Source organism: Phocoena sinus, chromosome 10 (genome assembly GCF_008692025.1).
Source record: "Phocoena sinus isolate mPhoSin1 chromosome 10, mPhoSin1.pri, whole genome shotgun sequence".
Classification (NCBI taxonomy): Eukaryota; Metazoa; Chordata; class Mammalia; order Artiodactyla; family Phocoenidae; genus Phocoena; species Phocoena sinus.
The window spans coordinates 15,723,306-15,735,708 of record NC_045772.1 but is presented as its reverse complement, the minus strand read 5'-3'; the positions used below and the strand labels follow the sequence as shown (position 1 = coordinate 15,735,708).

Below are 12,403 nucleotides of genomic sequence, written 5' to 3'. Positions count from 1 at the left end.
CTTTTTTTAGTTCTCTGTATTGTGTAATTTTTCTACAATGAGCATGCATTTCTTGTGTACATGTAAAATTTTTAAGAGGGGAAAAATGAAGTTTATTTCTTCCATAATTACATATCTAAATATATATTACATACCTAAATACATAAATTACATATCTAAATATATATCTAAATAATTTTACATATCTAAATACATAAATTATATATATAAATATAATCAATCACCTTACTAATGAGTTGGTGTTATAACAAATATGGTATATACATTGATAAATGAATCTGTTAATTGTTTTTAATTTGATATGGTTAGCTTTGTTCCCCCTGGGACCCAGTATTTGAGGTGTCATAGTCCTAACTTTGAGCCCCAAACCCATATTAGCAAAATTGTATCTTTTTCATTTGATCTTTAACAATTCTATATATATTCAACTTCTTTTCCTTCTAGTTTGATTTTAATAGTAAAAGTATTCTTCTGAAATAAAAGCTTGCTTATTCAACAAATACTTTTTGAGCTAGACCCTGGGAATACAAAGGTATACAAGATAAGCAAGGTCTCTGCCCTCCTGTTATTTACTTTCTTTATCAAGGATTACAAGCTCAGATGCCTACAAAGTGCCAGGCTGGTAATAAAGTAAGTCAAATGAACGGAACATAAGATGATAAATGAAAACCGACACTTAGCTAATTGTTGGGGAGATTGTGGGTTGGGAGTGGAGGAACAAGAGGAATGTGGGAGACTGGAAAAGGGACCTTGCTGCTCTTTAGCTCCAGCTGATTGTTACCGTGAAGGAGCATGTGACCAATGTTACCAAATCACCCAGATTTTTCAGGAGAGTTTTTAAATGCTGTCAACTAATTCTAATTTAAAACCTTCTGCCCCCCACCCGCCAAAAAATTTTATAGTCATCAGATTTTAGAGTTTGGGTTGGGTTTGGAGGCAGGTTATATCAAAATGAAATAAATTTAAGATAATTTATCAGAGTGACTGAACTTTCCTCTTAAAGATGTTCAAAGCTGAGTTTGAAATTTAAGGTACCATGACCAAGGCAGAAAGTTCAGACCACTAAGTAGAGACAGCAAACAGCAATCAAATTGGGTTAGGAACACAGAGACAAGATTAAAAAGGAAAATTGAAATGGGGCAAGATACAAAGACCAAAATTTTATGGAAGACTTGGCACAGAAAAAGCCATCCAAGTGCCATCTGTGCCAGGCTAAACTACATCTCCAACTGATAGCAACCCACAGGTTAACTTGTGCTCATGCTACTGACTTGTTTTGTTGAGCGCTGACAAAACTAAATTCTTATTACCTGCCCTGCAAATTGTGTGCTTTATAAGGGGTTCTAAAGACAAGCCTTACATAGTTTAATAAAAGAAAATAATTTGTAAAACACCTCCCTGCCTTTGTGGGGTATTCCCCTCCTCCCCAGCCCCCGCCTTTTAACACATTTGTTAACTCCCAGTGTGTGCTAGGCGTTGTGGTAGGGAAGGAGCTGAGTTGCAGAGATAAATAAGGCTTGAACTGTCTCAGCACATAGCCCCACACCGTTACATACTTACTTTTGTCTCATTTATTTCAGTCTCAGAGGAATAGGCGTCTCTTTAGCTTGGAGCTAAGCAATCTCCCTCTGCTGATGATCTTTTCCCTTCCTGTCTTCTCAGAAGACTTGCTTCATCAGTTGTTACCCTCTTTTCTTTTGTTTGTTAACTCTCTATGTTTTCCTCAATCTATATACATCTTCATGTCACTGCCTTCACATGTTAGCATCTTGAAAGACTGATTTGTTCTTCTTTTCAGTATCTTCATTACCCACTCAGGCTTCAGCTTGCTGCAAGTAAGGCTTTTCCACCATTCCCCACTCCCCAGATGCCACTGAAAATGCTTTCAGGAAGGTCACAAATTAACTAATTTTCAAAAGGAATGTGTATTTTTTAGTCTTTATCGTATAACATCTCTCATAACAGTTGACACTATTGACCACTGTCGTTTTTTCGGTGCTACAACACACTCTTAGATTTCCTTTGACCTTACCTCTCTGTTCATTCTTTTCAGTCTGAGTTGCTAACTCGTATCTTTGTCCACATCGACTTGCCAGCATTCCATAAAGCTCTCTCTGGCCCCATCTTCACTTTGCATTGCTTCCTGAGCTGTCTCTTCCCCTCACTTGGCTTCTGCTTCACCCTGCTTTGGGGGGATTTCCAAATCTGTGTCTCTCTTAATAAACTACTAAAATAATCCTATCCCTTTGTTTCTGGTCAGGTTTTGTTCATTCTGTCTTACACAGGGCTAAGAAAAGGACTGTTCTAAAATAACATATATAATATTGTCATTCCCGCTTATAAAACTTTCAGTGACTCCTTGTCACCTACATGGTAAAATCTAAATTTTACCTCCATGGCCTACCTCTATAGTGTATCCGAAATCCACTCCCTACCCTGCACTTTCTGCTTAATCACACTAAATTCTTTACTCTTGCATGATTATACTGCACTGTTCCTTGGCATATCTCCATAGCTTTGCAGATGCTGTTCCTTTTGCATGGAATGCGTCTCCCATCTTTGTTAGCATAGTGAGCTTTATGTATTCTTGAAGATCACCTTAAGCAACATCTGTGTGAAGATCATCTGAGGTAGAGTTCATCATTCTCTGCTTTGTACCATTGTTACTTATCTCTGTTAATACTTTTGACATTTGCTATGTTGTAACTTTTTGTTTATCAAACTTTTATTCTAAACATTGAGTTTCTTTAGGTCAGAAATCTTGTCTTCATCTTTGGGTCCCCAGTGTTTCAACAAAGTACCTTACAGATAGTAGGTACCCCATAAATGTTTAATGGAAGGCCAAATATTTACGTTGTCTATGAATTCAGTATGGTGAATACACTGTCTTGTGGACTTCTCCATACAAAGGAATAATTGTAGGATACTATGGTAAGCACCATATGAGAGGAATGTGCCAGGTACTGCAGCAACCTGAAGAGTGATTGATTGGTGTGGAGAAAGTCTTTACCTAAGAGAACAGAGGAGTGGGAAGCAGCGTTGGTATGTACAGAAAAGAGACTAGTTCAAAGTGTGAGGAACCCACAATGCACAGGAGTAATAGGAGATGAATTTGGGAAAGAAGGCAGGTGTGACAAAATGAAGATTCCTTTAGGCCCTGTTTTAGAACTTGAGCTTTAGCCTTTGGGGGAGATTTTAGAGGTTTTATCCAGGAAGGTGGTAACATCATATTTTTTGCTTTACAAAGGTATAACAGCAGGACTTTCCTGGCGGTCCAGTAGTTAAAACTCCGTGCTCCCGATGCAGGGGACACGGGTTCAGTCCCTGGTTGGGGAACTAAGATCCCACATGCTTTGCAGCGTGGCCAAATAAAATAAAATTAAAAAAAAAAGAATATCAAAGATATAACAGGCAGTTGTGTGGAACCAGGAATGGAGGGGTGTGAGACTGGAAGTTGGAAGACTAGTTAGAGGAAGCTTCTAGTATAGGATTTCAAAGAGTCACAGCATTTAACTGAATGGAAAATGATTGTGAATCCTTCTCTGTGTAACAGAGAAGGGGGAATGGTTTCTGGGTAGAATCTGGCTCTGCCATTCTTTCTCCATAGTAAAAGAGCAAAACCCCTTTTTTTGGTTTTCATGGTAGAGTATGATAAAACCCACATCTACATAAGCAATAATGCCATTACTACCAGCGCAGTTCTGACTTTGCAGTGTGCTGCTGTGGTTGCTTTCCTCTGTTCATAGTGCCTTCTAGCATCTTGATAAAATAATGGTGAAATATTTCTTGCAGCTTTCTGACTGAATGCTGTTTTGTTCATTTCTGCGGCAGTTTCATCTAATTGCATGGATGAGTACTGTGACAAAGAACAAATATATTTGTGTTTCTTTTTTTTTAAGGACCACTCAGAAGATCTTTTGTTTGCCTTAGCAACTCATCTTAACATCCAAATTCAGTCCATTTTCCTCTTACTACCTTCACAATATCAAACAGGATGTTATACAGTATATATGAAAATAGACTAAAAAGTAACTAAAAACACTCCACCAAATAATATAAATCAGAACTTCACAAAGAAAATGCCTCTCACTGTGTGGATTTTGTAGTCCATTCGTCTCCTCTTCCCCAACCCCCATTTTTAAGTATTTTATCTCATTAGCAAATGTTCATTTGATTTTTAAACTATTGGCTATAGCCTTGTCTACTATTCTGAAAGCAAGGTATGTCTGAAACAGTCTTTGTAACCCAAGCTGTCACAGAGTTGACACAGAATGTTTGTTCCAGTGAATGAGCAGTAAGCACTATTTTCATAAAAGTGCTAGAGATTTTTACTATTGAGTAGCTTCCAGGAGGATTTTCTGCATAAGAAAGTAGGTTATTTAGTGTTCTGCTGACTTCTTTTTAACCTATTTTGGCCTTTCATAAACTGTCTTCTTAAGCTGTTTTAATGTCTGGCCACTGTACGTGGTTATTTACATTTTGTGTCTTTCTTACTGTTATTTTTAAAGTATATTTATTTAAACCATTTATTTATATCATCTCAGTTTAGACTTTCACATTTTCAGTGAATATTTCTTTTCTGGAAGTGCTAAACATCATATTTGTTAAAAAAAATAAACCTTATCCAAAAACTTAGAGTATTATTGTCATGTGGGTTCAGATATATGATCCTTCAGCCTCAGTGACTTTGTATCTGACCATGTGGTTAATGGTTAAGGTCATGAATATTAAGAATATCTGTATATACTGGATATTCACTTCCTCTAATAACCCATCAAGAATCCATTAATTTATGTAAAATCACTCCATCTTGTGGAGGCAAGAGGGAGCATATCAGATTTATTCAGAGTTTTCAGATTACACCACCATGATCCCTCATTAAATTCTAATATGACTCTACCCAGCACCCATTGAGAATTATTACCAAAGAGACCATGGTTACCAGTAGATTTTAATGTAGAAAACAGTTAAAAATGACTAGTGTAAAACTTTATTTAGTCTACTTGTATTATTAATCTGTATTTCCTTTTGCACAAATTTCACTAGTTTGCTGTGTCCTTTGAAAGCAGGACTTCCTTTTATTTGCCCCCAAATTACCTATTTTCAGTGTCAAGGGAGGTACCCTTTTGTTCAACTCTATCCTGGACTACTCATCCTACATCCTATCCATGCCCTTCATGGCTTCATACTCATTATATATATCCCCTTTCCTTAACCACTTAGTTCCTTATCCACTGCCCCTTTCAGGTCCCCAAAGTCATTTTTTTTTTTTTTTTTTTTTTTTTTTTTAAATTAATTCATTTATTTATTTATATTTTTGGCTGTGTAGGGTCTTCGTTTCTGTACGAGGGCTTTCTCTAGTTGTGGCGAGCGGGGGCCACTCCTCATCGCCGTGCACGGGCCTCTCACTGTCGTGGCCTCTCCCGTTGCGGAGCACAGGCTCCAGACACACAGGCTCAGTAGTTGTGGCTCACGGGCCCAGTCGCTCCGTGGCATGTGGGGTCTTCCCAGACCAGGGCTCGAACCCGTGTCCCCTGCATTGGCAGGCAGATTCTCAACCACTGCGCCACCAGGGAAGCCCCCCCAAAGTCATTTTAATTGCCCTCTTCTGAATCTTCTCCAGCTTTATTTTTTCTTTTTTGAGGTAAGTTATATGAATTACAGTAGTATTTCAGATGTAGATTTTACTAACGCTTTATATGTGAATAAAATACGTAGTGTTATGTTTTGTTTCCTACAGTTGTCTTTAGAATGACATTTTATTGAAAGCCTTAAGTAAATTTTGCCATTTTTTATGTTTTGATTGAATAGTGTTCACCTTGAAACTGTACCTGAAGAAAAGAGTTTCTAAATAAAGCTGCTAAATATTCCTTAGTATTTTCCTTAAAGGTACTTAGAAATCAAAAAAATTCCTACAATTCAGGGTTCCCCTTACATAGCTGAACTGATGACAAGTTAATACTTACACAGGACCTGCACCAAGTGCTTCACTGGGCTTTTTTTTTCTTGTTGTTAAGATAAGTCTAAAATGATCATCTAAAATGATCCCTAAAGGACTTCCCTGGTGGTCTAGTGGTAAAGAATCTGTCTTACAATGCAGGGGATGCTGGTTCGATCCCTGGTCAGGGAACCAAGATCCCACATGCTGCAGGGCAACTAAGCCCATGTGTCACAACTACTGAGCTCACGTGCCTCAACTAGAGCCTGCGTGCCGCAAAACTACAGAGCCCACACGCTCTGGAACCCGTGTGCCACAACTACAGAGCCGACGCACCATGGAGCCTGTGCGCCACAACTAGAGAAGAGAAAACCCACATGCCACAACTAGAGAGAAGCCCGCACGCCACAACAAAAGATCCCGCATGCCTCAACGAAGATCCCGCGTGCCGCAACTAAGACCCACGCAGCCAAACATAAATAAATAAATAAATCTTTAAAAAATAAAATAATCGTTTTACATATTACTAGGGGAAAAAAACACATTTAGTTTGTACCAGCTACTTTCCTAAGCACCTTGCATGTATTAACCAGTGAGGCAGATATTATTCTAATTGTCTGTATCTGAAAACTGGAGTAAAGAGCCTGCTAGTAAGTGATAGAGCCATTATTAAGGTCCAGCAATTCCTGGCCTGCCTTTCAGTGGGTATAATGTGCTTACATATTGTTGCTGACTTATTTGAAAAAGGAGTAACTTAGCCTATCCTATTTACTAATATCCTTAGGTTTTCTTATTTCTTATTCTCTTTCCCTCTAATTCCTATAAAAGGAATAAGAAAGATTTACATTATGTGCTATATTGGTAAAATGTCAATCTGGCTTTCATTAACTTTCTAATCATCATTTTTCTGAAACTGAATAAAGAAATCAAATTTGTGATCAAAAACTTAAAACACCACCCTTACCAATGGCCTGGCGGTCACAGAAGCCCCACTCCTGCCACAAACTATATTCAAAACAGCTTCATTTGAATTTCTGATACCTCTGAAAAAAGGTTTTTGGTCCTCAGAGGATGTAGGATCACTACTACCACACTTTGGAAACCCCTCAATTTTAAGATTTACTACCATGGCATATATCTCTAGCCTCCCTGTGTTGGTGAGTAGTTGGTGATGATAGTGAGGACCCAAGGATTCCTGTCTAAAAACCTATTCTGTTTTTGCAGTGGATAGCCTGCTGAAATACACTGGCTATGGGAATGCTGCAGGACTGTTGGCGGCCAGGGGCCTCTTGGCTGGAGGAAGAGGAGATAATTGGTACTCAGAGGACGAGGACACAGACACTGAAGAATACAAAAATGCAAAACCAAAGTATAGTATCATGTTTCTTTTCACCTATGTCTGCCTTTGAATTGATTATTTGCCTTTCACTTCCTTTGGCTTTCATTTTCCAAGTATTTCTCTTCTTTTGTGGATTTGGAAGCTTTCTGCTTAATAGTTTTAGAGGCAGTTTCATAGCTAGTGCCTTAGAGGGTGACTTCAAGTGATTGAGGAAGGATAATATTGCAAGAAATGTTCTGCTGCATGTGCTCATTACCCTCTCCTAAGTATTAAGAGAGGTAGTGTTTTTAGATGTCTACCATCATATATTTAAAGGATATTGTTGCTTATTTTGTGCTCTCCTTTCCATAAGTTGAGATTTTATAAGGTATAACCAAGACCAAGTATTTAAGTTGGTTATTTGATACTTCAGTCTTTCTCAGAAATCTAAATGTAGGTTCCATACATTCTGATATTTCCTCTTGTGTAAAAGCCCTTATGAGTCAGTAAAGTAAAGCAACAGGGCACATTACTAGCAAAAGGAAAGAAAACTGGCTCTATGGTAAATTTTAATCAAACACTTATGGAATCATCTTTTAACAGAGGCATTAGTACACTTGGATAGGCAAACCAGAGACTCTATCAAAGTTTTCCCTGAGTCAGTGCTTACAAGTCAAAGACACTAATCATCTCTTATCCCGAAACAAATCACCTCTACTTTTCTACTCCCCTTCCTTTTCATCCCCCTTTCAACTCCAATCCCAGGCAAATTTCTTAGTTTCCACTTATTAGGAGTTAACGTGAGCTCAGTTTTCTGGTTTTCATTACTGAATGTTAAAAGGGTGTGCCCTTCCCTATTGATGATGATATTGACATATGCTGTTTTCTATCCACAGTCTTCTAGAGTGTGATGTGGATAATGTAGTAGTTGATCAGGGATAGAAAAATCATTATCTGCAAAATTAGACCCTTTTTTTAAAGTATAGATTGTGCTTTGTTGAAATGAAAATAATAGGTTGTCAGAAGGTAAAGGAAAAGATCATTCCCTAATGGCCTGTATTCTTGGCAAATCAGGTCTGAGTAGGTGGTGTTACTTGTGGCATCCCCAGGGCTATCAGCCTCAACAGGATCTAGGAGTGTGTCCTAGAAGAAAAAGACTTTGGGGGGAAAAAAGCTAGCAGTGGCTCTAAGCAGTAAGTTCTCAAGACTGCCACCATGTAGATGTTATAAGTTGGGCACCTCTATCAGGTATTTGAAGCTAAGATAGAAAAATAATACATTAATCTTTCCATAATTATAGAAGTCATCATTCTAAATTATTATTGCTAGCTCTTGATTTTTCCATCCCATAAACTATATTTCCATATCAGTTTAATATTTTCTGCCTCTCCATTTGAGACATTAAAATATAGCATTTAAGGAGTCTCATATTTTTAAATGAAGGTAGAAATTACATTAGGCATTCATTGTGTCCCAGGGTATGTGGATACAGTCAACTAACATAGAAAACTCTTGAGTACTCATGAGTGGTTGATATCATTGCATCTCAATGTGTGTTGTTGATTTTATTTGGTAAATGACTTCTAAAATGGTATTGGTCATATATCTGGCAAACACAAGAATGCTACTATAATAAGAAAAACCTCAGAAAAAATACAAGAACACATTGGGTCTCTCCCAATAGTACGGGAAATAGAAATACATTACATTATGGAAGTGATACTAGATTTCAGGAAAGCACTGTTTGTTTAAATCAAGGACCATGATGTTTGATATTATTATTGTTTTGGCTTTCTGTCAGAAAGATTCTGTACTTAGGCTTATTACATCCCTGGTTGGAATGTTCTTCAGCCTTTGGACCTGGCCTATATCATTAATAGGAATGGTGCGTTAGTGTGGCCGGAATAGTCACCATTGTGAGATCTTGTTGTGTTTCTTAAACATTGCTCATTGTAAGTATAAATATGTTTTTCTCACATAGCATCACATCTTCCCTCTTCAGATACATTTGCATCTGCTTTTTTCTTACATCTTCCCTCTTTCAGGCGCAACAGTGTAGTGGGATGTTTCATTTGTTAATTTAAAATACTTATTAAAATGGTCCCCATGGAAGGGGTGGTGAAAAAGTACTTTGCAAGCAAGACAATCCTTTGTGTTCTGGGCAGTGATGCACAAGCTCAAGGAAAGGAAACTTCTTACCAATCTAGTCAAGTTTATAAAGTCAGCATTTGAAAGGATGACTTAGTCCCCTACCCCCTGATTACTCTTCACCAGTCAGTGTTCTCAGGATCACAGTCTGCTTCTCTTATGATGCACTTATTCACAAACAGTGCTAGCATTGGCAAAAGCAGAGAAATTACCCGTCATCCAGTTGACCCTCGTCCCATTGTCAAAAATGTAAGTGGATTCCGATTAATGCACCAAGGTAACCTGTAATCCTTTAGTGGAATCTGAAACTAAGAATTGTATGGAGCTTACATTCAGGCTATGAGAGACAGTTAATATCACAACAGTCCTTTTTGTGTCAAAATAAATGTATTTAACGGACTGGAAATGGCTTTCTGCAATTAACACACTTAGACAAAATACTCATAGAATCAAGTACATGCCACACAGGTTTTTGGTGTATGTCTAGCCATGTTTGTAAAAAGTTTTCAGATAAGCTTTGGTCCTGTATCAAAAAGAAACCAAATTTCTAAATTCTGGCTTTATACCCATTTCTTTTATGCCTCTGAGCATGGAGGCCCCTTGACTGAATAGGTGGTATAACATAACTGATTACCGTGGTTTGTACATCATTCCAAACATCAGTTGAAAAATGTGTACGTAATGACATTTGGCTCATTTTAGACCAGTTGCTTTCAGGCTAGGTGTGGTATATAGGAGCCTATGGGTCCAAAAAGGTTTATTTAAAGGGCCACTGTATGGAGGGGTGGAAGGATGGAATGGCCAAAGTGGGCAGAACTCTAGGATGTCCCATTGTATTCTTAATACCCCACACTAGTTCGTAATCACACCCAGCAGATTAAAATTATTCTACTAAGCAACTCAGGGGTGTTTCCTTCTTGACCATGTATCTCTCAGCAGTAGCTGTGGCAGCAGCTGTATACAGTTTCTTCAGCACAAAAGACTTTATTTTCTTTTGTCAAAATTTTGTTATGCTGCTTTAAGTCAAGTCCCATTATAATTGTGTTCATATGTTGGGGCTATACAAATGAAGAGATAGCTTTGTTTTTAATATTTCTTGAAGTAGATGAACCAGAAACAGGACTTGAAGGTTTTTCTTTTTGCCTAGTTTAGACTGTGATGGTATACTTATGTATAATAGGATGTAACTAGCCTTTCTAGGAACTGAAATTTATTTACTGTAGGCAATCATGAAACAAAATCTAAATTCAGATCTCTAAAGACCGGAATCAAAAATAAAATTTTGCCACTTCTGCCATGTATACTGGTTAACCAACCTTTGTGATGTTTGCAGTCACACCAGTTTTGCACTTTCAAAATTGAGTTCTCTAATTTTTCTTTTGTATTTTAATTTGGGTAAATGGCCAGCAAAAGGTGTGTTACCTGAACCTACAATATTGAGCTTTGCTTCAGGTTTCATTTCCTACAGATTCACAACCATAGTTTTCTATATCCTTTATATCAAGGATATCACTCTTAATCCAACAGCCCAAGGTAGGAAACATTATAAAGCACTATAATTTAAAAAGGTATTTTGGAGCTTTTTTAATTGCCTAGGTGCAACTTGGTGTATCTATATGTATTCAGTATGTCTATTTATATGGATGATACATAATACTTAATAGTTGATAAATAAGTGAAAGAATTACACCACATTACCCTATTTCTTTACATTGCTAATAGAATGCAAAAACTTGGATTAAGATGTTGTTTCATAATTTACCCTACTCTTTTAATGTGGAATCAGTTTTATATTTATATGGTAATTCTCAAATTACTTGAGACATTTTCGCCTCAGTCACCATTATTAACTGGTGTCTCTTCAGAATACCTTGTATCTGAATTTAACCATAGCAAACTCCACGAAACACCTAGTGTTGCGTGGCTTTAGCACATGCAGCTCCATAGTGACAATTTAACTTAATAGACTAACTCACTGGATCCAAGGCCTTCTGGCTGGCTTACTTACCAAGTAGCTCACTTACGCTAATAATAGCTGGTATTTATTATCTAATATGTGTCAGGTACTGTTCTAAGAACTTTCCTGATATTATCTCGTTTAATCTTTACAGCAAACCTTTGGGCTAGGGTTATCTCATTTAATCTTTACAGCAAACCTTTGGGCTAGGGTTATCCCCATCTTACAGATGAGGAAACTAAAGCTCAGTGGTTTCCAGAACTTGTCTAGGGCACACAGTTCATGAGTGGTCAGGTGGCCTAACTCCAGAGCTGGTGTGTTTTGAGATTTTTGTTGTTGTTGTTGAGGTAGACAAAGCAGGTTTTACTGTGCTTTTCACTTTGCCTTCTTATTTTGGGGGTAAAATATACATAAAATTTACCATTTTGAGCATACATATCTGTGGCATTATATACATTAATGTGCAACCATCACCACCATCCATCTCCAGAACTTTTCATCTTCCCCAACTGAAACTCTGTATCCATTCCCTCTCCCCACAACCCCTGGTAACTACCATTCTACTTTCTTTCTCTATGAATGTGACTAGGAACCTCATATAAGTGGAATCTAAGAACCTCATATAAGAGAAATCATATACTTGTCCTTCTATGACTGAGTTCACTTGGAATGTCTTTAAGACTCATCCATATTGTAGCATGTGTCAAAATTTCCTTCCTTTTTTAGGCTGAATAACATTCTATTTAATGTATTTACCGCATTTTGTTTATCCATTCTTCCATCAGTGGACACCTGGGTTGTTTCCACCTTTTGGCTGTTGTGAATAATGCTGCTATGAACACGAGTGTACAAATATCTGTCCCTGCTTCAAGAGTCCCTGCTTTAACTTCTTTTGGGTATATAGCCAGAAGTGGAATTGCTAGATCATGTGGTAGTTCTATGTTTAATTTTTTGAGGAACTGCCATGCCATTTTACATTCCCACCAGCAATGCACAAGGGTTCCAGTTTTTCTGCATCCTCTCCAATACTTATTATTTTTCT

The 12,403-nt window shown here is 37.5% G+C and overlaps 1 protein-coding gene across 5 annotated transcripts in view; it reads left to right on the top strand.

The window, feature by feature from the left end:
• RIC8B (RIC8 guanine nucleotide exchange factor B) overlaps positions 1-12,403 on the top strand; it is a 128,076-nt gene that overhangs the window by 86,754 nt on the left and 28,919 nt on the right. For all 5 annotated transcript variants that reach the window (XR_004351764.1, XR_004351765.1, XR_004351766.1 and 2 more), the window contains exon 8: positions 7,163-7,307. Coding sequence is in view for 2 of the 5 variants with exons in the window: in XM_032645623.1 (XP_032501514.1) it covers positions 7,163-7,307 (145 nt within the window). In the remaining 3 variants the exon portion in view is untranslated. The remainder of the gene's footprint in view (positions 1-7,162; positions 7,308-12,403) is intronic.